This window comes from Aulonocara sp. 'chitande type north' Nkhata Bay, linkage group LG17 (assembly GCF_057382095.1).
Source record: "Aulonocara sp. 'chitande type north' Nkhata Bay isolate Kocher_YH1m ecotype deep benthic linkage group LG17, A_spYH_male_GT1.1, whole genome shotgun sequence".
Taxonomy (NCBI): Eukaryota; Metazoa; Chordata; class Actinopteri; order Cichliformes; family Cichlidae; genus Aulonocara; species Aulonocara sp. 'chitande type north' Nkhata Bay.
Window position 1 is genome coordinate 24,727,584 of NC_141360.1, and position 27,193 is coordinate 24,754,776.

General features: G+C 42.1%; 1 protein-coding gene across 1 annotated transcript in view; it reads right to left on the reverse strand.

The window, feature by feature from the left end:
* Positions 1-2,106: 2,106 nt before the first annotated feature.
* ntn4 (netrin 4) overlaps positions 2,107-27,193 on the reverse strand; it is a 30,211-nt gene continuing 5,124 nt past the window's right edge. Inside the window, exons 3-10 of the mRNA XM_086269121.1 lie at positions 22,484-22,762; positions 14,398-14,524; positions 13,989-14,174; positions 6,376-6,589; positions 5,928-6,019; positions 5,310-5,378; positions 3,311-3,484; positions 2,107-3,235 (exon numbers count right to left, since the gene is read on the reverse strand). Of these exons, the coding sequence (XP_086125247.1) occupies positions 3,096-3,235; positions 3,311-3,484; positions 5,310-5,378; positions 5,928-6,019; positions 6,376-6,589; positions 13,989-14,174; positions 14,398-14,524; positions 22,484-22,762 (1,281 nt within the window). The 3' untranslated portion in view covers positions 2,107-3,095. The remainder of the gene's footprint in view (positions 3,236-3,310; positions 3,485-5,309; positions 5,379-5,927; positions 6,020-6,375; positions 6,590-13,988; positions 14,175-14,397; positions 14,525-22,483; positions 22,763-27,193) is intronic.

A 27,193-nucleotide genomic window follows, 5' to 3' on the forward strand; every position in this document is an offset into this window, starting at 1 on the left:
CACGCTAATGCAAAATAAATGCTGTGATATATAAAGTCCAATTTAACATTAAAAGGAAGTAAATCTATATCTCCCTACTTGTACTGTGGCAGTTCTCGTGGTCACATTCCTCTTAGCGTATGCACTCGTTCACCCCTTACCCCGCTGTCTGGAAACAGTGGAGCCGTGACCCCTCTGCCACAAATCTGTGAATGGGCCGCAAACAGGGGAAATGTGGGTCCAAGAGGCTATCCGGTTTGGCTGTGAGAAAATATCCACTCATGCTCACCTCTTGTTGTTGAGGTGAGATAGGTAGACAGGTGAGCGACCTTTGACCCCACCTGCCACGGTGCTCTGCTTGACGCGCCAGGAATGTGTCCACACCTCTCAGCCAACCACGTCATGGCGAGTGGAAAACACGCACCAAGTCTACAGCCAAACGGAGTGTGTGCGCCGGCTCCGGCGCCTCTGTTGTGGTCTACATTCTGCAGTGCTGTGCAAATGTAGGGGAGAGTGTTTTGGGAGCAGGAGTGATGGATGACTTAATGCGAAGGGACACAGGGAGAGGAGCAGGAGGCGTGTGTGTGGGAAAGAGAGCAGTGTGATAAGGATATTTTTGTCCCGTTTATGTGAAGTATTTCAAGGTCTTGGCAGTCGTATCGATTGTTGTTGAAAATACAGTATGCGCGTCAGCAGCAAGGCTTCAGCAGCAAACGGAGGTTGCTCAACAAGACAGTTTTTCTACTTTGTTGCAGTTTTGTCCATCACCGTTTTAATTCTTGTTCCTGTCAGTTTTCTTTTACACATTTGGGAAGCAATAACATTGATTTTGGTCATCATGCATCGCTCCAACTGCCAATGTACCCCGATCATATATCTGTGAACAGTATCCTTCACTCTCATTGGTAGAGAAAAGTTCAGTTTGGGACCTGCCTTCTCTGCCTCTCAGACTGCACATAAAAGAGAGACTGAGGGTGTTTTCATACACAATTGATGCCTTCTTCATTTCCCCCCTTGGTGCGTTTTGTTTGTGCAGATGTGAACCTAAACAACTACAATAAGACGACTTAGATAAACTCCAGAGCGGTTCATTTATGGTGAGAGTGTGATCCGACCTCAATCTGACCCTGCAAGTCTGAGCTAAATGCCTTCCCATGACCAGCTTTCCATTCTGAGATTCGACAGTACACCAGACATACAAATGGAGATATTGCTCCATGTTATCCACTTCTACCAGAACACACCATCTTCATCCTGAAACTAAACGACGGGGAAAATACTACAAGTTTATTTATCGACTGATTTGGACCAGAGTAAATTAACCATAGGCATAAAAACACCCTTAGTTAAAGTGTAAACCACCACATTGGTTTTATTGGAGGCTTAAGTTGCCATATTTGGACCCAAGAGTTAACTGCCAAGTTATTTAGTTAAACCAGTATATCATCTGTAAACTGTAGGAGAGCAATGCAGAGGCACAGTAAAGGCACAATAACATACAACACAATCAGTCACTAAAACTCCACATGGATTTATACAAACATTCAACCATCTATAGATCCCAAAAATGTAAAGTCGGGAATGTTAACATGTGACTTTGTGGGGATTTACTCACTTTTAAAGGCAGACTCAAATGTCCTTTAAAAGAGCTTTCTTTCTAATAACCTCGGCAGCCTATTTTTGGGATGCTGCCAAGACACTGAATCTTAAGATTTGCCAGTTGGATGTGAAGATAGGTATGAGGTGATGCGGGCTGGCATACGAGATCAGATGAAGTGCCAGGTTTTGCAGCTGAGCTTGACTTCATGACCTGTCTGAACTACAGCTGCTTGATTTTATAGACAGATTTTACTTCCCGTGTTTATTAGTTGCTTGTGCCAGACTTTCAAACAGGATCACATTCAGGGTCAGTTTTATCTTCAAATAGCAAAACAGTGGAAAATTATTTCTCACGAGGGGCCTCAATTTTAATTGCATCACTTTGCAAACTGTACTGGTAAGCGCAGGTGTTGCTCGTTTGGCCCCAATCGTGTGTTTCTTGCCTCTGTAGGCTTTCTGAAGGCGCTGCAGTTTATCAGAAGGCTTATCAGTGCTGATAAACGATGGCTAAGTGACAAAAACAAGACGAAATTTGAAGTTATCCTTTAATATTACCATGAAAAAAAAAAAAACAACTGGAGAAAGATATGGCATAATATTTATATAGATATATACAAAATAATACTGTACATGAGCACAAAAAGGAAGGAATAACAAGTTTTCTGATTTCTGAGTGTAAATATGAGCGAAATTAATGTACAGCGTTCTGCATTATAAACATTGGAACGGTTGAAAACTATAGAAAAGCTTAAGAGCTGGACTCAATCTGGACTGTGCTCATAATATATATATATATGTACTGCTGCATTCAACCACATTCTCTCTTTCTCTTCCTCTCTCTCTCTCACACACACTCTCACACACACACAGACAAATACATTCACGATTGGGGTGAAATCCAGTCGCTCTGATTTCAACACAGGCACACCTGGACTGGCTAAGATTTAACCACCTGTAGTGGCTTGTATGGCTTGTTCAGCGTCACACTTCGCACATTGTGTCTGCAGCACACACACACTTGCTGCCTCTGTGAGTGTGTCCACTGTAAAAAACAAAAAACAAAAAAAGGAAGGTTTTACGTGTGTGCGAGTTTGTATTTTTAATGCTCCTCTGTTTGTGTGTCCATATTCCCTCCTTCTGTCCTTCTGAGGATAAAGTGCTGCAGAGGAGGAGAAAGTGTCGCTCAGTTCTCGGACATGCTGCTGAAATTCTTGAGCTGCAGCAGCGACAGCAAAGAAAACATTTTCTTGACTCCTATATGAGAATGCAAGAATTAGAGACAGATGCGAGATGGACGTGTCTTAATGAAATTGCGTCCTGTGTGCTTTTAGCTTGTGCAGTCTGCCACTAGCTTTGAGCTCTCGGCAGTGGAAACAGGTAGGGCCTCAATCTTAGTCCCCGTCCCTTAAAAACCTGCTCTCAGACCTGTGCGACCCAATAATCCACACCTAGAAGATGGGAAACCAACATCTGTCACGTTAGCTGTCCCTCCGGTGCTGTTTTTCTAAATTACCCATCTACCAATTGCAGTCTTTCTTGAGTAAAGTGAGAACTTTGCGGCCCAAACTTGCTTTCCAAGGCTTGACAAAGCTCTTCATGTTGACCAGGAAGCGGCCCTGCTTACGATCCAAGTGGCCAGCCACCAGGTACTCCACGCCTGTGAGGAGAGGTCAGAGGGGTTAAGCACATTTTGGATGTTACCAATGAACAAAGTTGGATGTGCGATTCTTGCCTGGATTGAGGATAGGGCAGGTGCAGCCCCGTGCGGTCCAGGACTCGGGGTAAAGGGTGACGCGACCGCGCTGTATCTTCATTTTGGTATTCTGACTGAGTACCTTCTGAACTTTGACCTCCACCTCAGCATGGGAGCCCTTATCGTGAGCTGCTAGCACTCTCACCTTCAGCACTGGAAGTCAGGGAGAAATGCAACAAGACCTTCAGAGCTGGAGTGTTGTTACACCAGAACAGTGGTGTCAAACTCAAATTCACAGTGGGCCAAAATTCAAAACTGGAACAAGGTCGCGGGCTAACATTAATATTTATTGGAAAAAAAATCTTCCTCCAGATTTAAGAATGAATCTCTTCTTATGGACTCAAACAAGTTTTGCTGAAAAACTGAATATGGAACAAGCAAAGCTTAATACTAAACAATATATATATTAGCTGTATAATACCAGTAGGCCAGCTCTAACAATAATTTGGTATGGCTTCGCGGGCCAAATGTAATTAGGCTGCGGGCCAAATTTGGCCCGCGGGCCAGAGTTTGACACCTATGCACCAGAACAACTTCTTTCTGCATTAAAATGCGACAAAACAACGTGATCCATGGAAGGAGGCTGTCGTGGAAAGTTTGGTTACTGGATGAACTTCAAACAAAGTTTTAATCTGATCAGTTTGAAACTCAGATCAGGTTTTCTCCCCCCCCCCCCCCAAGGGGCTGGAGCAGAATTAATCATTCCTCTGAATGCTGGGACTTTTTAAAGTAAAGAAAGTGAATTGTGATGCTTTCTTCAGACATTCATGAAGGTGAGCACGACTAACAACTCGTTAGCCAACTTAGGCTTTTCCTCCTTTGTGACTTTAATAATGACCATAATTTATAAAATTAACTTCAGGTTTTATTCAGTGTGACCTTAAACTAGAAACTGAGATCATAAACTCAACTGGAAAGTGTTTTTAGAGGTCACGGAGCGAGGGTTAAGGCTTTTTGGAATCAGAGGAGTCGCCCCCTGCTGCCCATTAAACAGAATGCAAATGCTGTGAATGATTTGACCTGCATTAGGTAGTGAACATGAGCAGACAAATATCAGCTGAGCAACTAAAGGTAAACATCAGGTTCTTGCTTGTGTTAATTATTTTTCTTGTATGCTGTCTTTATATTTGTAAAGAAGAGTTAACAGGGTACAGGGTGGTTGCCTGAAGTTTGCATGAAAGATGCCAAATTGTCTGCAAACACTTGCCAACTAATCTCTAAGCCATGGTTGGGCAAGTCCAGGCCTCGAGTGCCAGTGCCCTGCAGGTTTTAGATATCACCCTGGGTCCACAGACCTGAATCAAAAGATTAGTTCATTATCAGGCCTCTGGAGAACTTCAAGACATGTTGAGGAGGTAATTTAGCCATTTGAGTAAGGTGTGTTGAATCAAGGACACATCTAAAACCTGCAGGACATTGGCACTCGAGGCCTGGAGTTGCCTACCCCTCTAAGCAGTAGTGAAACTCTGAGAAGCGAACAGCAGACTAAAAATGGAAAAGATTCGTCTTCAAAACAAAAGCTGCACCTTTTGAAAGGTTTTGGTTTCAGCGGTAACATTTAGTTTGAAGGCAAAAGTTTGCCATTTATGATGTGCGTTCCACTTTTTTGCTAATTACTGCTTTTAGCTAACGTCCTCAATGCAAGCTACAGGCAAAAAACCCCCAAAATAAATCTTCAAAAACAAACAAAAAAAATCTTGACTTTTATTTTGTTTTTGTAATTTTTTAATGAACCATTTTATTACAGGTTCTGTTTAATGTTTTGTTTGCTGTAACATATTCATTTACCAACTTGTGGGATAAATAAAGTACGTATAATTAAAATACAAAGACAGACTGAATCAATGAGCATGAGTATAACAATGTTAGACATAAATACAGTGAAATAGATGATTTACATTTAAATGCATTAAACTAATCAGGTAAAGCCAGGCTTACATGAGTTACAGTGCATGTTTGGAGATGTTTGAATGCTTACCGTATGCATAATTCATGGTGCAAAAGAGTTTGCTGTTGGTCAGACTTTGCTCTTGGCACTCACACTTCTCTGCAGGGGGGACATGCAAGAACAGTTTCATATTTGTAGCATAAATAAATAACTTTTTCTCTATGTGTGTGTGTGCGCGTGTTGCCTCAGATACTGTATGTGATGTCCTAAGACTAATAATAAGTACAGTGTGTGGCGTCCAGTGAGGAATGTGCCAATAAAAGCTGGAGTTACAGTGTGGTGGTACTGAGGGTCTGCGAGAAGAGACCTCCACTTGGAAACTGTCCTTGCACACACACACACACACACACACACACACACACACACAGTCATGTTTCCATCCTGGAATCTGCATACCTCAACTTTCAAGCATGTCTTCATACAGCAATGTAATGATTTAAATTACGAGGACTTGCCTTTTGTCCCTAATGTCCCCACAACATGAGTAAAACAAGCACACACTCACACACATCTTTGTTCAATGTCTTTCTGAGAGCGTAGCCAGACTTTCATTACTTAAACATTAACACTTGGTCAGTGGACCGTGAAGGAGGATAAACCACACACACATGGACGCACGCACGCACACACACACTCTCTGTATTGTACCTAAGTGAAGAGCAGAGAAGAGTTCGTCCGTTCTGAAGATTCTGACTGACTCACTGGCGTTTCTGTCCAGGTGGTACAACTCCAGATCAGAGCTGCAACACAACATCGGCATACATGTTATCATAAAACAGGAATTATAGCATCGAAATACACTTAAAGTCCTTAAAGTCAACATCTCTTTAAGCAGAAAAAAAATTCTATTTATATTTAAGGCTACGTACAATTACATGAAAAACACGTTTGACTATTTTAACAGAGCAGACATACTGCCGAGTGATGATACCATACTAACATATTCTCAGTCTCGACCCTGCCTTTGTACTTGCTGTACAAAAACTGGGCAAATATTTGATAATATAAGGACACAAGGTCATGACTAAAAAAAGTTCAGTGCTTCTGTTTTTAGGCGCTACAGTTTTGTTATCAGGAGATAAAAGTTCTTACTCACCCAAACATGCAGTCTCCAGTAAACGGATCACAGTCTCCTGCACATTCACATGGACGGCATCCGTATTCGTGAAAGCCCCAGTATCCCACCATGCACCTGTCGCAGTGGGCTCCACCGACGCCTGGTTTGCAGATGCAGTTCCCGTTTGCGGGGTCACAGAGCGAGCCGTCTGCCAAGTGGAAGGGCATTGAGCCCATGGGGTGACAAGTACATGCTGGGGAAGAAAAAGGTGAAATTAAATTAGATTGGAAGGTTTTTAATTGTAGATGATACTAAAACATCATCCTTGCACTATCTGAGAGGCGAGGTACATACTGGACATGTTGTCAGTTCATTACTGAATTCATAGTCATAAATTCTTATGTGCGTAGTATGTTGTTGATCTGAATAATTCAGAAACTGATTTCCCCACACAACCATAACTAGGGTTTATAGAAAATGGTTAGAAAAAAGAAAAATATCAATCATTAGTGATTCTCTGGGGTAAATATCTTTTGTTGGAGAATGGCCAGAGCGCTTTGACATGATAGGACTCAAATGATCACTTATTAGAGCCAAAAGATGCAGAAGAGCATCTCAAACCTTGAAGCAAATGAGCTACAGCAGCAGAAAACCACATTAAGTGCCACTTTTGTTTGCAGAATCTTATTGAATCAATGCTATGAAGAATTGAGGCAATTCTTAAGGCAAAAAGAGTGTCAAACCTGGTACCAACGGGGTGCTGGTTTAGCTCAGTGTGTTGAGCAGGTGACCACATGCCATACGGTGGCAGGCCTGGGTTTGAGTCGACCCGCTGCCCTTTGCGGCATGTCTTCCCCCCTCTCTCTGCCCCTGCTTTCCTGTCCTGTTTTCACGGTGTCTATCAAATAAAGCTGAAAAAGGCCCCCCAAAAATCTGGTACCAACAAGGTGTACCTAATGAAATACCTGTTCAGAAATACTACACAAAAGACTAAAGAAAAGCAGTGAGCAGTGAGTCCAAAGGTCTGACAGTCTGCTGATTAGCAAATTGCTATTTATCACCTGCACTTAAGTATTTCATCAATTGCTCTATTGTCTGCTTTTGTGGCAGCCACTTAAAACACAAAGGCGTCTCTGTTTTTTTAATCACATGAAGACAGATGTTTATACTTCTTTATTTGTGATCCTAAGCTTTTTCCCAAAGTCGATCAATATGCTTTTAAGGTCTAGAACTCAAATTAATCCTCCTCACATGGATAGATGAACAAATACATACAGTAAAACTCTCAGCCCTCTAATTGTGTACCGATAGGGTGTTTTTCCAACAACCTCCAAAAACAACGAACACACCTTATTACACACCCACCCATGTTTCCATTGGACATCTGAGAAAACTGCTGTCTGCTGGGACCCGGAGTTGTCAGGCCTCCCCCATAAATAAACCGCAGAGAGAAACAAAGAAGGGGTGTTGTTTGGAGTCATTTGTCTTGTGTTTAATGATGCTTGAAGCCTGACTGCCAGTAAATGACTACTTACTGTACACCCAGAAGCTCCCTCAAGCTCCTTTTTCAAATAAATCATGGTGGAGAAAAAAGAAAAAACAACAACTTTAAGCCAGAGGTCTGAATCAGGCAGTTTTCTCAAACTGAACTGAATGTGTTAAATTCACATCGACGACTATAAACAAATGAGATGGCATGCTTTTAGAAACAAAGATTAGAGTTCATTCCTGACCTTAAAGCATGTTTGCCTTCAAACTGTTATCAGAGCGCTTCACGGACTTTATTTGATAAATTGTTCCGAAATAGAAATACAACAGTCAACATGAAAAGTTTTTAAAGCTTATCAGTTTATATAGGCGTTTTCCCCACCTCAGCAGTGAAATGCACACGAATGCTTGAAGTTTGTAGATAAACAGAAGCACCACTGAGTTTTTATGATTAAACTGCAAAAACTGAGTGCTGGTATAGCTCATGTGGGTTAAGGAGGCAACACATATGCTTTGCTATTGCAGAGTCTTGGGTTTGAATCTAAAGTTGCCCTTTTGCTGCTACTCTCTCTCTCTCGGCTTTCTGTGCTATCAGAAGGTTAAAAAGCCTAAAAATGCAAAAAACAACAACAACAAACAAACAAACAAAAACAAACTCTATGCTAGTTAAAGTTTGAGATAAAAAGACTGAATTTGGTCTCAGGGGCAGCAGCCTAAGCAGAGAAACCCAAACCTTCCTCTCCCCAGGTCTTAGCCAGCCTAAGACCTGGGGAGAGGAAGGTTTGGAAGATGTAATCTCCTAAGTTTGTCCTGGGTCTGGTTTGGGGCCTCCTCTCGTGAGGAAATACCAAGACCATCTCACTCAGGAGCCACCCAGAAGGAATCCTAGTCAGCTGCCTCCTTTCGATGTGGAGTAGCTGTATTCCTAGCCCCTCCTGAATAATTTAATTCTTTATCCTACCACTAAATGTAACTGAGCCTCCAGGAGCTCCACAAATGATTTTTTTAAGCTCCTAGCAAACACTCAAACAAAAACAAACCACAACAGTCACATAACTTACTTGGCAGAAACAATAAAGATAATCAATATCTATAACGTAAGCCATGTCCCAGCACACAGTTCTTTTCAGTTAGCTGCTCCCATTAACTGATCCATGTTGGGAGGTAAGCTAATGCCAGTTAAGATTAGTCACAAGAAATCTAGTTTTATCTAAATAGTTTTATAAAAAGGAACACATCATGCCACGATCTAAAGAAACACCTGACAAACAAAGTCACAGACATCTATCAGTCTGGAAAGCGTTACAAAGCCATTTCTAAAGGTTTAGGCCTCCAAGGAACCATGGTGAGAGCCGTTATACACAAATACAAAAAACATGAAACAGTGGTGAAGCGTCCCAGGAGTGACCGGCCAACCAGAAGTACTCCAAAAGTACAGTGATGACTCCTCCAGGAAGTCATAAAAGACCCCAGAAAAACACTAAGGAACCACAGTCTTCACATAGCTCAGTTAATGTCAGAGTTCCGAATCCTGAATCCGACTGAGATCCTGTGGCATGCTCTTAAAAAGGCAGCTCATGCTTGAAAACCTTCCAATGTGGCTGAATTACAACAATTCTGCAAAAGATGAGTGGGCAAAAATTTCTCCACGGCGCTGTAAAATACTCATTGCCAGTTACTGCAAATGCTTGTTTGCTGTTGTTGCTGCTAATAGGTGGACCAACCAGTTATTTGGTTTAGGGGGCAATCACTTTTTCGCACAGGGCCATGTAGGTTCCCCCTACCCTTAATAATAAAAACCTTCATTTGAAAATGCATTTTGTGTTTACTTGTGTTATCTTTGTCTAATATTTAAATTTGTTTGACGATCTGAAACATTTAAGTGGGACTTGAATGCTAAAAAATAGAAATGAGGAAGTGGGCAAACACTTTTTCCACACCGCTGTAAATACAATAACAGGCGACGGGAGTTACATGACCCAAACTGTGCCTTTGACCCAAGAGAACGATGTCAACTGTCAAACCAAACAGTTTATCAGACAACTCACCCACACAAAGATAAGATTGAACTCCATCAGAAGACCTAGCAATACAGTACCAATAAAATCATAAAGATATCACATTTATATCCTTTATAGATGTGGGCATGTAAAAAAGGCCATATCAGCACTCTCTTAGGAAGCATCCTGCACAGGTAAATAATTAATAGAGATCACAGCGCCACCTCAGTGCCATTTAAAACCAAGACACGTGTGACGGTGTGTTTGGCAAGCGTGTGAATTTTCATATTTGTGTGAAAATTTATGACCACTTGAAGGATTCACAATGCAACAACTCCTGTAAGCAAATATGTGCGTCTAAGAAACCTGTCAGCTGCAAGAGCTCTGACAATGAAGACTTTATGAGTGTGTGCTGAGACATGATACGACACCTGCCCGAACAACCACGAGAAAACCCACTACAGACATAAATCCCCACACACACAAACACACACTGTAACTCTCCCTCCTGATAAACGGCTTTGGTGTGTACCAGCTTGCGTGAAGCTTGACAAGAGTGTTTTCTTTCGCGGGCCCCTCAGAGGCTGGAATGAAAAAAATGTTCCTCACAACGGAGGGAAATTCCTCCATTGTCAGCGAGCTGCTGCAGTGGGATTACACAACCTGAACCTTCATTTTAGGGGTTCTCCAAGCATGTTGTTGCTCCTTTTTTCTAATCAGTCAGCCTTCATTAGTTATTATCCCAGAGGTGAGTTTTTGGGTGTAAAGCACCGAACCTAATGACTGAAATCACACCTGCTGTAAAGAAGGCATGCATCTGTTTCTGTGACCTTATCAGAGATGCAGAGATATGAGAAAACGTCAGAAAATCTGGAAGGACAATAAATGAGGTTGTATAAGTCCATACAGTATGCAATTTATCAACTACTCACTGTTCCTGAACTGCCAGACAGAACAGCAAGAGACTTGGTACACATGCTGCAGGACATGACAAGCTTAAAAAGTTATGGAACATCACAGGTGGCATGGTCTCCATATTTCAGAAACTGCTTGTCTACTGGAATTTCCCCAAACATCCATCTCTTGGGCAACAGTAACTCAAATAGCCACCTGCTACAAGCAAGGGATGCAGAAGAGCATCTCAGCCCTTAGAGCTGATGAGCTACATCAGCAGAAGACCACACCAGCTGCCAGTCCTTACTAAAACTGGACAATGGTCATATAATGAAATATATGATGATATAATGGTGTTTGTTTAAACACCGCCTGAGCATTGTCGCTGACCATGTCCATCTCTTTATGACCACAGTGTTCCCATCTTCTGATGGCTGCTTCCAGCAGGATAACACAGGACAATGAGTTCACTGTACTCATACGGCCTCCACAGTCACCAGATCGCAGTCCAATAGCGCTCATTTAGGATGTAGTGGAACAGGTGATTTGCATCATGGATGTCAACATGGACCAAAATCTCTGAGGAATGTTTTCAGCAACTTGTTGAATCTGCGCCACAAAGAGTTAAGGCAGTTCACAAGGCAAAAAGGGTTCAACTTGGTAGCAGGAAGTTGTACGTAACAGACTGGCCAATCAGTGTCTATAAAAAACAGACAAAGCCACTGTGACATCGCCCACTGGTTAGTGAATTCATACACAAGTGAAGCTTTCAGATGTGTTTCCACCATTGCTATTTTAGTGTACTGAAACCAGACATGACAAGTAGATCTGAAACCCAGAACACTGCACACTCACACAGTAACAATGTATCAACCATAAGGTGATGGAGAAGCACACCCCGTTTTATCCTCCTGTTTGTCTCCAATTAGGAATATGTGTTTAATACATGACTATAAATCCTGATGAATTAATCATCTGTAGCCCTAGTTTAAAGTTAATTTTAACTGTGTTTACTAAGGTCAAAGATTCAGGGAGCTGAAGGGTTGCTTTTGACCTTTCTTGCAACCAGAGGAGTCCCCCCCTGCTGGCTGCTAGTTTCATGGCAGGACTTTCTTCTAGAGCAGGGGTGTCAAACTCAAATACACAGTGGGCCAAAATTCAAAACTGGATCAAAGTCGCAGGCTAACATTAATATTCATTGAAAAAAAATCTTCCTCCAAATATAACAAGGAATCTTTTCTTATGGACTCAAACAAGTTTTGCTGAAAAACTGAGCATGGAACAAGCAAAGCTTAATACTAAACAATATATAAAACTTATATAAACGTATATATAACTTAATATTGCACACATGTAAAATCGAAATTCCAATTAAATAACACATCAGTGGAATTCATTTCTTAAATAAAAATTGTATTTGCAGCCAAAACACCAACAGAGCATTCTGGGAATTGTAGTATTAGCAGTACATGAACTGTATAATACCAGCAGGCCAGCTCTAATAGTAATTTTGTATGGCTTCGCGGGCCAAATGTAATTAGGCTACAGGCCAAATTTGGCCCGCGGGCCAGAGTTTGACACCTATGTTCTAGAGTAATGCTGTTACGTTAACTAACAGCGACTCTAACTACAACTCTCTAACTACAAAGAAGTTATTTTTTTAAACTTCATTGTTAATTTTCATTCTATTTTTTCTGCTTTGAAGTGTTGAGTTTGGCATTTTGCCTCAGCTATCTTAGTTTGGATAAGCAAAGAGTGGATCCTCCTGAAGAACCTAGGACTCTGCACACTCATACAGTAATAACCCTTCTGTCACAAGGTTTCTCTCTTACTGTCGATTATAATTTATTTTACTCTGAATAGGATCATAATTTCCAAAACGCATAAGGCTGTGTAGTAAAAATGACTGGAAACTACTGAATTATATTATAAACTAAACTGATGTGTTAATGAGGTCATAAATCAGGTAAGAAATTGGATCATTTTGGATTCGTATGACCAAAATACTCCCCACCCCTCTGGTGGCCATTCATATACAGTCTGTCTTTTGTAGAGCAGAGCTGCAGACACTTTTTCTTGTTTTTCAGACATGATTTATTCATGCCCAGACACAGATTTGCTGCTGAGTATTTTACAGGTTCTTATAAATGTCTGCTTGTATTTATCTTGAAATGAATCTCTTGAATTATATAATGCAAGAATTTCACTCACATGTGCTGTACCAATGTACCTGCACATGTGATGTGACAATAAAAGTGATTTGATTTGATTTGCACGATGAAATCAAACCCTGAAAGACGGCAAATTGGGCTGATAGCCAACATGTTCTTCCCTCTGTGTTTTTGAACGGTCTGCTGCTACTTGATACTCTTTAGGTTTTAATGAGATTTGCTTGCGCACACACACACACACACACACACACACACACACACACACACACACACACACACACACACACACAGAGCCAGGTGCCCGTGAGGACTGAGTGTTATGCAGCATGTTCTGGCTTGTGATCTCCGTCCTCTGCATTCCTGAGAAAAATCAAAGGGCTGTGCCAGTATGGTGCATTTGTCACCACTGGTCTAATGCTGTGACTCCATATTGAATGTCGTGTGCCAGTGAAATTCCTATTATCATTCCAAATAGATAGCAGTTTTATAAAATATACTGTAGAAAGTAAATGGACAGTCAAGAACACGGCTGAGCTTTTAGCTGCTCTTTCACATTTAAAAAAATACTTCAGTAGAAGCAACTTGATTACTCGTTTCATCCAAGGTATGGATGAAACGTTAGATGGACTACTGCAGCAGAAGATCACACCAGGTCCGCTCCCATTAACTAAGAACAGGAAACTGAGGCTAAAATTCACACCCGCTCTGACAAGACTCTGTTTCTGCTACAAGATTCAGATTGAAGGGTCAGAATTTGCCATGATTTTCACGTTAATATGAACTTCTGACCTCTATGAAAGCTCTGAGAAATGTTTCCAGCACCTTGGTGGATCTGTGACATGAAGATCTAAGACAGCTCTGAAGGACAAAGGGTCCAACTTGGCACCAGCAAAGTGTTACCAATGAGGGTATATAGACTTACATCAAGGGTGTCTAACATAGATTAGTTCATGGGGCACATACAGTTCATTTTGTGGGCTTGTTCATTTTAAATTTACATCTGAAACATTTGACGATCTCTAATAAAGTTGATGCCACCAACTGTGCTCCTAAAAGTCTGCCTCCCACTATAGTTTAGTAAAATGTGTGTGCAGCTTACGTTTGCAGGAGTCGGGGGCGGCGTGCGGTCGGTTGGGATCTCTGTAAAAGCCTGGCTTGCATTTCTCACACTGTCGCCCTTCAGTGTTGTGCAGACAATCGCAGATGCCTCCGCTTCGCTGGCCAGACTCTCGCCACGCTGTCCAATCAAAGCGGCAGTTCTGAGCGTGTCCGTTACACTTGCACTCTGGTGTGAGAAGAAGAAGATAGTCATCAAGAATGAAAATATCAGACTGGCAACTGGCTATATGTACAAATGTTTCAGAGAGCATTTGGAGGCTGTTCGTTCTGATATTTTAGTAAAGTATGAAGGTTTTCAATAACCTTTCCTAGATTTAAGATTTACAGGCTAAGTTTTAATACAAGAGTCCTGTGGTGGAAAAAGGTGTGAACAATTTTGTTTGACTCACTCCGACATTCATGCGGCGCTCCCGTCAGTCCATCGGCAGGCTGCCACGGTCTGTCGTTGTACAGAGGAGCGCAGCGCTCGCAGTGATCACCTGCAGTGTTGTGTCTGCACACACACTTCCCATGGACCTGTGAGAGAGAGCTCATTAGCAACAAGCAGCATGAAAGACGGAGGTAAAGATGGACAAATAGCAGGAACAAAGAGGTCAGTGTGATGGAAAGGACAAGCTTCTTCACTCTCTCTTAACCACTTCCTTTTTTAATCGCTCCTATTCTCTTGGTCCAAAATCAGTGAATGGAGATTTATTGTTTGGCTTCATGGCTAGAAACGGGAATGGGCCTCAGCTCTGAAAAGCCTGCGTGTGTGTGTGTTTATGAGTATGTGTGTACGAGTGCAAGTATGCAGCGCTGAGAGCACAATAACAATCTCCTTGTCATTCCTGTGAGCTGGAATGCCATGCATGCTGGATAATGATTGAATGGGGGGGGGGGGCAAAGCATCTGAGGAAGCTCTTTATTTGTTTGTGTTACACCGTGCAACTGCAATGTAGGACACAATTACACGGCAACTGCAGGGGTACACTCGCAATAATCAACGTGCACACAGGCGTGCAAAATAATTGCAAACGCACACAGATTCTTTGCACTCATTTCCCACGGTGTCGTGATGCGTCATACCTTGTCCCCGGTTCAAAAATCCTATAGGAGCACGGCCACATGCAGCATTGCCCTCTGCCTGAACTGACCCCAGATCAGCCCCGCAATGTCGAGGTGAACACGCACACACATGACTGGTTTCACACACCGGTTTTAATCACACTAATAGGAGGAGAAATTGCACAAATGAGAGGTCCGGGTAATCAGGAGACATGATTACACGTTCAGCAAAGAGTAGTGATTAATATAAAGTGTGCAAAGAAAGGAGGGGAAAGAGGAGAAGCAGAAAAAGCCAGGAAAAAACTCTGGCTTAAGTCCACACGGCTGGTATTTCAACCCACATGTTTACCATACGGCGATATGCCATAGTTAACACACACCCAATGATGCAAACTCATCAAGACTGTGGACAAGGGGGGCTGGCCTGTCTGTGCATTTATGTACTTTTACACAAAGACCATTACCGGTTCCCAAAAGTTCCCAAAGAAGTACAAATATTTTAGTATTTGCACGGCAGTTATAAGTAAATACCACAGCTGTAGGTGTGCTTGATTTATCTCCATAACAGCTCCACAAAAGCTTTGAGACAGATGAAAGCATTACAGGCTCATTAACTATTACCACTTTATAAAATGCCTTTTCTGAGTTCAGGTTTTACATAGCTGAGGTTTTCTCGTGTTAAATGTAACATAACAAATAAAGGCCTATTACAGCTCTACCAGGGCCTGATGTGACACTGGACTGGTGGGCATGTCTTGCACCTTAGGACTGTTGACTCAGATTATACTTAAAACCTTAGGCTGCAGTCTCACAGGCCCAGAGACAGGAAGTCGTCATCTTCTCTCTCACCGGAGCCTTTTGGTAATGGAGCAGTGAGTCACCCAGACAGTAAATGGTGAGTGTAGCTGCCAGCAACCGCTCGCCAACCGGTCAGGAATACACATCCTTCCCCAGGGACCGGAGGTCACCAGCTAGTCTCTGGCTTGTGTTAATGAGGCCTGAGGTAGAGCGCTTGGCAGCTGACTCCAATCAGCAATTAGCTGAGGAGCGCTGAGGCTCCAGGAAAGGACAGTGCCTTTGCAGGATTGTCACTGTGTGGTTTGTGACGTTCATGAGAATACATAAAAATGCATAAATAAAAGGTTTAAAAGGCTTTTTTCTCCCTTCTTCTACTGCACATGTACAAAGTTACAGAACATTTTGGCTTCATTTATAGCTTAATCCTGAGCCAGCATTGAGCAGTGTCTCTGGGTCCTCTCAGAAGAGGAAATTAAAAAAATATGAATGTTGAACTTTTAACCAAATAGTTATTATGTAATCTCACTGTTAATGCCATATATTTGTGCACATCTGTAACGCTGATGGACATTGGAACAAAAGAAACCGGATAAATGCTGCAATGAGTGATACCCCTCTTGTATAAGGCCCATTGGAGTTAGTGTGAAAGACAAACGAGGCAAAGATTTAAGTGAGAGAAATGAAAACAGTCGGATGGACTGGAGCATTGCTCATTAGTTAAAGTGAGTGTGACCCCTGTAGTACTATTTGTTTAAGTAGGGGCAATAAACATTTTTGTTTATTACTTAAACAAAAATGGCAAGTTTACATTATAAGCTATAACCGAGCAAAGTGATCGAACATCAGACTGAATTTAAGGACCTATACAGTCGTCGTCTCCATCAGCTCTTACACCCTGCTTTCAGCTTCTCCTTCCTTGACACGTCTTCTCTGTTTTCACTCTTTCCAGTTTGATAGTTGTCCTCTCGCTTTCTCCCTCGTCGTCTCTCACATTTTCTCTGGCTAATTTTGAATCCTCCTGTTTTTCCTCACAGTTGCCGTCAGTTACAGGTGTATCTGACAGCTCAGGTGAAAGCAGGATTCATACAGATGAGGGGTTGTTTAATTTAAATGATTCCACTGTGTATTATTGTTGTCGGGACATCATTCACTCCTTCACAGCCTCACTGGTTGCACTCGTCTCTGAGCTGCTCTCGGTAGGTAATTACTGAAATTAACTGTTATTAAATCACCTGGAGAACTTTGCACTCCTTTTTTTCATGTTCCCATGGCTCACTAAAAGCCTGGCCATTATTTATTTTATTTTTTATTTTTTTTTCATTAACATTTAGGAATCACTGTACAGTACCATCAACTTCAACAATTTGTTACTACACGAACTTTTTTTTTTTAAACAACAAAAATATCCATACAAAAGGGAAAAAAAAAAAAAACCCCACAGAACAACAACAACAAAACATGTGGAAAGTGAGATTTTATTACCCTTAATATAACTAATATATCCTCCAGTCTTCTAGTAGTTAACAAAGTCAAAATCAAAATCTGGCCTGCGTTTTACTTTGCACTCCTAGCAGTTTTTTTTAACACCAAAACAGGGTTTTGTGCTGGCATAGATCTCATAGATTGATATCTTTGGCCACTTATTTTGTGTGCATAAAATAACGTTAAAATGACAGAAAATTTCAACAACATAAGCTATATATTAGGGGTGCAACAATACTCGTATCGATATTGAACCGTTCGATACAGTGCTTTCGGTTCGGTACGCATATGTATCGAACAATACAAAATTTTTAATTTATTTTATCAACTTTTCTTCTGACAATGCTGTCTGTGTTGAGCGCTCAGTGGATCTGCGTTCAACTGCTCCGCCTAGGCTGCACTGTCGAGTGCAGAGCCATTGAGCGCAGCGCAAGCTAGCAAGACAGAAGCTAAGCTTGTTGCAACATGGCAACTACCTCAACGCTACCCGAAATTGAACCTCCCCCACCCTCATTCAGATCTGGCGTTAGGAACTATCTTGGTCTGATCTTGGTGACGTATGACCCTGATGGTAAGCGCATCATGGACAAAAGTATGTCGGATGTGCCACGCAATGCTCAATTGGTGGGAACTAGTGCATTAGCGCAGTTAGCTTGTTAACGTGTTGACGCCGTCCAGCCCCACCCACTGGGTGATCCTGTTAACTCGTTAATGGAGATTTGCGGCATTATGGCGTTAAAGTCATTTTAACGAGATTAACCTGAAAGCACTAGTGGGAACACAACGAATACGACTGCACATTTACGCCGACATCATCCTAGTGCAAAGACAAGTGGAAGCAGACAAAAACAACAAGCACGCATGCTACAAACTTCACCCGAGTCATTTAGACAGCCGTTAGCACATGATTCTCCTTATGGGGACCTGATATGTTTAATATGCTGCTGAGAATATAGCCCAGAAGAAGCATATAGTATAGCTTTTATTTTTGGAAAGAGCCATTTCTCTGTAATAAACTCTTTTCCAAAGATGAGTGATTTCTCGATCAGATAGATTTATTTTATTTTATTACTTTGTTGTTTCAGCAACATTACATTTAAAAACTGTACGTTTGAGTTAAAATATATATTTATAATTTTAATAAATGACAAATTAAAAAAGGCATGAACATTTTTTGTATCGAAAAAATATCGAACCGTGACACCAAAGTATCGAACCGAACCGTGAATTTTGTGTATCGTTGCACTCCTAATATATAGCTATATATTTTATAATCTTTCTTGTGAAAAAAAAAAAGTGGTGGAATGTTGCTTCCGTGCGTTTGAGCAGCTCTGCTCCTGTGGGTCCATAAATAAACTGTCTTATCTGTTTTATCCATGTTTTTAACTTCAGTTCCTGTCACCTGCATTTTGTCCCTCTCGGGATACAGCTTATCTTTAAAAAAAATTTCAAGTTATTAACTTAAAAGATGACTCAGATTAAAAGTATTCTTCCACCCTCTCATGTTTCTGAAGTGGTTCCACACTTTTATCTTGTTTATTTCGGTCTGAGTCAGATGATGAGTTTGCAAACTTGTGGTTTGGTTCCTTTCACAAACAGAAAACTCAAAGTGAACCAAAATGCATCACTAAGAACCTGAGTGCATCAGTCTGGGTTGGATTATGATTTGAATCACGTTCCCACCATAAATGAACTGTTCTGGAGATCATCTGCAGCCAAACTTAGAACTCCTTTTTAAAAGGTGCGGTTGTTTTTGGTCCCCACCAAAGTTCGCACTGTGTTCAGGTCGGCAAAAAACAAACCCCATCAAGAGGCGGTGAAATGAACCAGAGCTTGATTCAAATGGACTAAACAGGATGTGTGAAACAGGCCCTGCTCTTTATTTGATGACAGCTTTTTCTCATTCACTTGCATGCTTAATGGTCAGCAGCTACTCTGGAAGTGAAAACTCATCCCAGAGCTCAGGGTCACACTCAGAACAGAGCGATCCCTGACAGAACTGATTTCCCCCTGACAGAACTGATTTCCCCCTGACGGAACTGATTTCCCCCTGACAGAACTGATTTCCCCCTGACAGTTCAGTTGCAGGCACGGGATGCCATTAAATGTGCTTGTGTTAGCTTTGTGGCTAATCACGCAGAACTACAAAGCCTCCTGTGGGTGGACGGGAGGACAAAACCAACAAACAGAGCAACCCTTCAGTCTCTCAGTGACTATCAGAGCCACTTTCTCTGCTGATTACGCCAAACAGGCACACTTAGAGCAGACAAAACACTGCATGCCTGAGAAAACGTGCACACCACACACACGCACGCACGCACGCACGCACACACACACACACACACACACACACACACACACCATGTGTGATAAAAGTACACATTTGGATAGAGAAGTGAATACTGCATTGTTTGCTTAGCACACAGAATGGCAAATTTAGAAGTTTGCACATGTTTACAGTATGAAGAACCCCAAAAATGTATAACAACACACACACGCACACACGCACGCACACACAAAGCTTTCTCAGAGCGATCACTAATCTCTGCCCTCATCTCCTGTCCTGTGCAGCACTGCTTGTTTGGGTTTTGTCAGAAACAGCAGCTCTGGTTCGAAACGGAGACATAAAACAAACTGCTGATAGGCGGGACAAAAATGCGTTTATATAACCTCACCTGTGTGTTTACCGAACGTTCCCGCATGGCACACAGCGCAATCACGCTCCAATGACCTGAGGTAATTTTGTGAGGACCGTTAAGGCAGATTTACACTTCGAACTGTAACGCTCACGTGCAGCTAGAATAATACTTGCTGTAAAAAAAAAGAAAAAAGAAAAAAGTAGTATTCTCCACCATTCTACATTCGAATGATTTATTGTAATTATCTTAGCATGCAGAGGAGGGTTTTTCTGCCCTGTCCTTTTACAGTCTTATTCAGACGATTTTTCATCCCACTGATGGAGGAAATCCTGATGAAAATACTCAGCGGAGCTACTTGGAATTTCTTGGCATGCAAACAGTCAGATTAAAAGATTGAAAGAGCTGTGGCCAATAAATTGTTTATCACCAGATTCATGGCAAAAATGCTCGTATCAGCAATAAAAACACGCTCGAACGACCTCATTCATTTATCACACAGAATACCGAACACGTTCGCTGTTTCATATCAGTTTAAAAAATTAGCACTCTGGGTTTTTTCAGCTGCATGTCTCAAGGGGATATAACTTTATCATTTCATGCTCCGCTTGACTGATTAATTAAAAGGATAATACGTGGACGCAGCAGTGCCCACTTCACTGGGGAGCAGCTGTTTCTTGGGGTCTTCTTTAACAGGATGGAAAGAGTGGAATGGGAGAGAACTTAAAGCGGAGCTGTGGATTTACCAGTCAATCTATGTTACTGCTATCACCTTTGACCACATGTTGTGGGCAGTGACAGAAAGAATTAGATTTTGGATAAAAGTGGTGGAAGTGAGGCTCATCTGAAGGCTTGGGCTCACCTTATCAGGTGAGGAGCTCAGTCATTCAGGAGGGAGTTTTTTGATCCACGTAAAAAAAGCCAGCTGAGGTGGTTCCAGCATCTGGCTAGGATTGTTCAATTATTAGGACACAGTGGAGAGATTTTGCCTCCCAGGTGGTTTAGGAATGCCACCACGACCCCCCTGGAGAGTTGGAGGTGGTGGTTGGAGCCCACACCCGGATAAATAGATAGAAAAGGGATAGATGGAACCATGTAAAGTAAAGAATGGTTTAGTTTGTCAGATTTTCTTTAAAAAGTTTTATCCTTTTGCACCTTTGGACCTCTTCTAGCACTGCTAATATCTTTAGATCAGTCCCCAAACACCTGCATGTGCGCACCTGTGACGACTGTGGATCTCAAACTACTACAAAGAGGAAACCTTCTGTATCAGACTGGCCTAACTTTCACGTCACTGCCAATGAGAGCTTGGCTAGAATCCAGAGACCGAGTTTACAAAGGTTACAGTCTAAACCCTAAAAAGTGAGCATCAGATCAGGGATGATGCTCACTTTTTCTGATATTCTGGTTGTGCACTAACAGAAAAACAAAAAACAAAATAGGAAGTAGAGCTTGAGGTGGAAGCTCTACTTCTATTTTCAAAGATGAAGATTATTACGTGGATGAAGAAGACAATGAAAACGAATAAAATGAAGATGAAAATGAAGAAAAAGACAAAGAGTGTGAAGAAGACGAGGGTTGTGCCCTGCTAGTGTCAGATTGTTAAAGAAGAGTTCTACTTAAAGTCCTGAGACGTGTCAAGGAAGCCGTAGGTTTCTGGGGTCAATCCAAGAATCTGCCCACCAGATTTGGCTTCCTACAAACTCATCTACTTCCTTTAAATGAAATTCAAGATGAGGGGTGGCAGGTTTGATGCACCACAAAGGGTTGCAAATACAGTGTAAGTGGTTTGTTGCAGTAAGATCAAACGAACAAAATTTATCTCTTAAAATGATCCATTTAGTGAGAAGAAAATAAGTTTTTATTCGTGTACGGGCTACAGCTTTGATGTAGTACCACTGTTTATCTGTGTAAAGGCCTCTGCTCACAGGCTGCAAAGGAAACTCTCACTTTCCTGTCAGGCATGGCTGATTGCAGCAGAGCAGGCGCTCGGCTTCAAAGTCGTCCGGCTGTGTTTGTTTGTGGAGATGGCCGTGATAGGAACTTGGCTTTGAAATGCTTAAGGTTGATCTCCAGCAAAAACATTGTCAGTTCACACCTTCATCGACACACTCGCTCGCATCAACACCACCATTAAACCGCAGGTTGAACCGACATCTCCATCTCCTGCGTTTGTTATCACGCAGAGAGCGGCAGCCGGAGTCAAGAGCAGAGGAAGCAGGAGGGAATGAACGTGACCACTCCTTTAGTCTGTTTTCTTAACACGACTGCCAACATGAAGGGAAACAAAGCTTGATTTCTCGAGAGCGAGTGAAAAAACGAGCACATGGCGTGTGACTACGTGGTCAGAAGAATCAAAACAAGTGAGACTAGCAACAGAAAAAAAGATGTACGTGTGTGAAAAAAAGAGAAGGTGAATAGTGGTGTGATTAGCACTGGAATTGATAAAGATTTAAAAACAACCAAAAAACAGGCAGTAACCGGAGTTCGAGAACATTAACTTCTCTCCTCTTACCACGTGGTTGGTCCGGTCTCTGATGGGCTGGTATCCCGGCATGGGGACACACTGATCGGCGTGGCCGTTACAGAAGCAGCTCCCCTTCACTATCAGGTCGTAGATGGCGAAGTGTCGGGTGGGGAGGGGTTCGTGTGCGGAGGTGAGGTCTTTGGCCTGGCAGGGACACTTCTGATGCTTCAGCAGTCTGATCCGGATGTTGGTCACCTTCAGCTGCTGCTGGCCCTTCAGCCCGTAAGGATCCACGGACTCCCACTTCGGAAGGGTTCGGTAGATCACCTGACATTTAGAAAGAGACAATCAAGGAAACAAAAAGAAAACAAAAATTAAATGAGCAAAACACCAAAAAAATGGAAATTCCTCTATTTACCCACATCACTGTGATCTAATAGAACTAAAAAGTCATTTTGTAAGACATGCATCGTTGAAATTACAGCAATGATTGACACGGGTTTACCTTTTTCATGCTACATCTAACTGGAGAAATGTGCTACTCATTGCCTGGGACGTCTTTCATGGAAAATGTCTTCCAACTTATTTTACAGCTTCAAAGGTATACTCTTCCTATTTTATTAACCACTACAAACACATTAGAACAGATTTTAAAATACATTTTACAGGCGTTTGTAGATTTTCAGGGTTTGAGGTGCAACTTTGTCTCCTTCCTTAAAGTCATGCATGCTCTTCTCTGCGGGTCTCATTAGGTGTATATACAGGACATGAATGTCAGTGATGATAGCCCCAGAGCATAATGCCACCACCATACTTTACAGTTGCTATAGTGTTCTTGGTTTGAAAGCCTCACCTTTACTCCTCCAAACATACTTGCAACTTGCTAAGGGGCATTTAAAAAAAAAAGATACTCGTGAGGGAGTATGTGTATATTTGTATTATTTGTGCACCTAATTGTTGTTTTCAGTTCAAAGACATCACTCAAAGCTCATAATTCCCATGAAAATGTATGCCCATGACGAGTGTATATAAATGTGGTTTTCAAGCCTCTTTGGTTCTTCAGGTGTATTTAGTTACAGAAGTGGATAAATTGATATCACTTATGTCACCACATCTGTTACATTAAAGTGGTTTGTTTTGGTTTCATTCATGTACCAAACTTTGACCTTCCACCCGGCCATTATTGCTCATGTCCTCACTTGGTAATGTGGGTTCTGTGCACTGCACCCCCCCTTTTACACTCTCTCGTCCATGGACATCCTTCAAATTGAAGATCCCTTTATGGGCTGCCATCTCCATGGCTACTGCTGCCACTGGCAACCATCGCCGCTGCTGTCGTCGAGATGAAAAAGTTGCTGTTGGCCCCGACTCTCACTATGAAAGCAGCATGTGAGTTTGCAGTGTGCCGAGCTGTCACTGATATCATTGTGTGAGTGGTGTGTGTTTGTGTGCAGCTGATTGTTTTTCTTTGGTTCAAGAAAAACAACCCTGCTGCTTGCTGATTGGCTGGATGACTGGCGGAGAGTGTGATGGGAGGAGCACTATTAATTTCCCTGTTGTTGGAAAAGGTCACGAGGTCACAGCATTGTGGTCCGCAATTAAGAGAACACGACAAATAGGATGAGGGGCGCTGGTCCGCGGGAGAGCACGGAGAGCAGGGTCAGACAAAGGCGGGGATGGAGATGCAGCTCCACATAACTCAGAGCTGGACAAAAGCCTGCGACACCCTAGCGACACCACGGCAACACCAGCACACACATGCACCCACATCGACATGCACATAAACATACGCTGACAACACAAATCAGCATCGCCTGGAGCTTTTACTACTGCTGCCCTGGGAAACAAATATTGACATTTATAGATATGCTGATGACACCCATGTTTATCTTAATCCATGATACACACAGAGATGAAGCCACAGTCTCCTCAGGTTTGTGTTGAGGATACATCCTAGCAAGACAAAAAGGTTTGTGTTCAAGAACCCTTTCATATCATCCTTTATTGAGTGGAATACCACGTGCCACTAGTCGACTCAAATTTGCAACCTCAAGCTCTGAACACAGCTCTGACATCTTATTACTGTTAAGTTAGCTGTTAAATTTGTTTCAGGCCCCAGTCATGCAGGCCTAGAGACTGGTTGGTTACCCTTTGGCAAGCCCCGGTTGATAGAAAAAACAAAATTGTGTTGCTCAACCGGCTTGTGGGTGTTTACTTCCAGGTTTTGGTTACTAGTTGAATTAGGGAAGTGGCTTACTTACGGTAATGTTTTTGACTTGAGTTAATTGCTCACCTGTCAACTGTCATTTGGGTTTATACTTTGCTTTATCTTTTTTGGTTTACTTACACAGCACAGGGCCACCCATCCACATACTACATGAATGACCTATGAACATAATCAACCTTTTGTTTTTTAATAAACTTGCTTTGCATATATGAGCTGATACACGTTTTGTTCATTTGAGCTCTACATAAGTACAGCTGGCAGAAATATGAGTTTTCAAATAGTCAAAAAGACCAGAATATATCGTTAAACCATGCATGTCTCACAAGATTCCTGTATCCAACATGACAGATTTGAGGATAAAAAATGTATTATTGAACTTACATTCGCAGCAAACATTTTAGAAAAAAATAAAACCAAAAAACCATCAGTGTAAATATGCCTGCACTGGCTGTTTTGGTCAGGGGGGGGGCAAACTGATGCGTAAATAACTTGGTTAGTCTGCATTAGTCTGCATGTAGACTGAGAGTCTTTGCACTTTGCAGGATATCAACTGTTAATACACTTATGGAAGCTGAAAGCCATGCTGAAACCTCATACCGCACTTGGGAAAGTTTCCCACCTGCCATTAAGCTATGTAACAAATTTCCGGCTCTGTGAGGCGGCAGGTTCACTGAAAACCTTTCTTCCTGTTTCAGCCTGCAAACTTAAAGTAAGCCTGCCTTTAACAGGCCTAATTCCATCAAAGCACTGTGGACTGTAATCTGGTAAACAGGCACAATGGGCATTGATGGAAGGAAAAAGACGGAGTAGGGGGGATGGGTGTCTAGCCAACAGTACCAACATCCATCAGAGCAACAGCACTTCCTTCCCAGCAGACAGAGGAGAGGGAGAGCCTCTACTGTAAGTGTTTATCTGAAAGGGCACTGATGAGTGTGTGTGCGCGTGCGCGTCGGCTGGTCTGCGTCCCTCTCTCTTCCCTAAGGAGGTCAGTCTGGACAACAAACACTCACATTCTTCCAGCCCAGCTGACCTCATAAATAAGACAAGCAGCTCTGAATACACACTCTCTCTCTCTCCCTCACTCACACACACAGACCACCTTTTCCACACATTACAGGTGAACACGAACAGCTTTCAACACATGAGATGACATGCTTTCATGTTTGCGGGTGAAAGAAGAGAAGAAGAGAGCTGAGCATACCTGCTGCCTGTAATCGCTCCCAGCTATGACCCCCCCCCTCCCCAAAATTCACCACAGCTCTCACTTATCTCATCACACAGCCTCAGACACTCACATGCAAGCAAAAAAACCCCCAAAAAACCCCAAAAAAAAAAAAAAAAAAAAAAACACACACCGCAATCACACGCATGCATACAATCAAACATCACTCCGCTGATGCGTCTGCTATTCATCTTGCTTTATATTTTAGCGCAGTGGCATTTTTTCATTGACATTTCTGTTTCTGAAGGAGGGTCGGTACTCTGTGAAGCCAAAAAAGTTTCATTCTGCAGAAATAATCTAAAACAGCAGTGGAATATTAATTTCTTTTGTCAATTTAAGTGCATTAAGCGCAACCAGAGTCCAATATGACATCTAAAAAGCTCCATGAAAGACAAGCGATGGCATGTCTGTTCAGCGGTCACTGACGGTAAGTGAGTTTATGTAAAGTTGATTAAAAAGTTATTCAAGTTATTCATTTTTTTGTGATAACAGCCACAATATGCAGCTGGACCCTCCTGAAAACAACAAGTAAAGGTTCCAGTAAATGTTACAAAGCTCAAATTAAATAAAGGTGTTATTGAAGCCTTGGGAATTTGCGTATAATCGGCGACGTGGTGTGGGCAAACCTTGAGGGTTTGGTCTATTCCAAAAAGTTCCCTGTGCCCCTCAGAGAGGCTGAGATGGTTTGGACATGTGCACAGGAGGGATAATGGATCTACTGGACAAAGGACGCAAAGCGGTTGACCTCAGAGGACATTCATGGACGTAGCAAAGGAGGACATGGAGAGGGTTGGTGTGACAGAGGAGGATGTGAGGGACAGGGTGAGAGATAGATGATCCACTGTGGTGACCCCTAAAGAAGGAGGTCAAGAATAAGTCACATCTTAGTGCATCCGTAGTGAAAGAGGACAAAACAATTCCCACACAAGCAAAGTGGCTGATGTTTTTCAAGCATAAGTGAAAGTAGGACTTTTTGAAGAACCCTTCATTATAAAAAAAAGTAAAAGCCGAATTCGTGATCTTTTTCAAATCAAAACTGGAAAAGAAATCCAAATCTGAAACTCTGCACTCATAGTAAGCAACCACTGCAGACCCATTGTGTGGTGAGGTCATGAATCCACTCACGCACGATGTCTCTTCTGCTTTGTTTACTTCTCTGCAGCCTGTGAGGGTGGCCACATGTATGTTACTGCCCCCTGAGGTACTGTTATCAATATATATTTTAACAGGTTTCTGACTTTTAATTGAAATAGTACCTGAGTGCAGGCCAACTATGAACATAACTGTGAGAACTTAGTATTTATGAGAC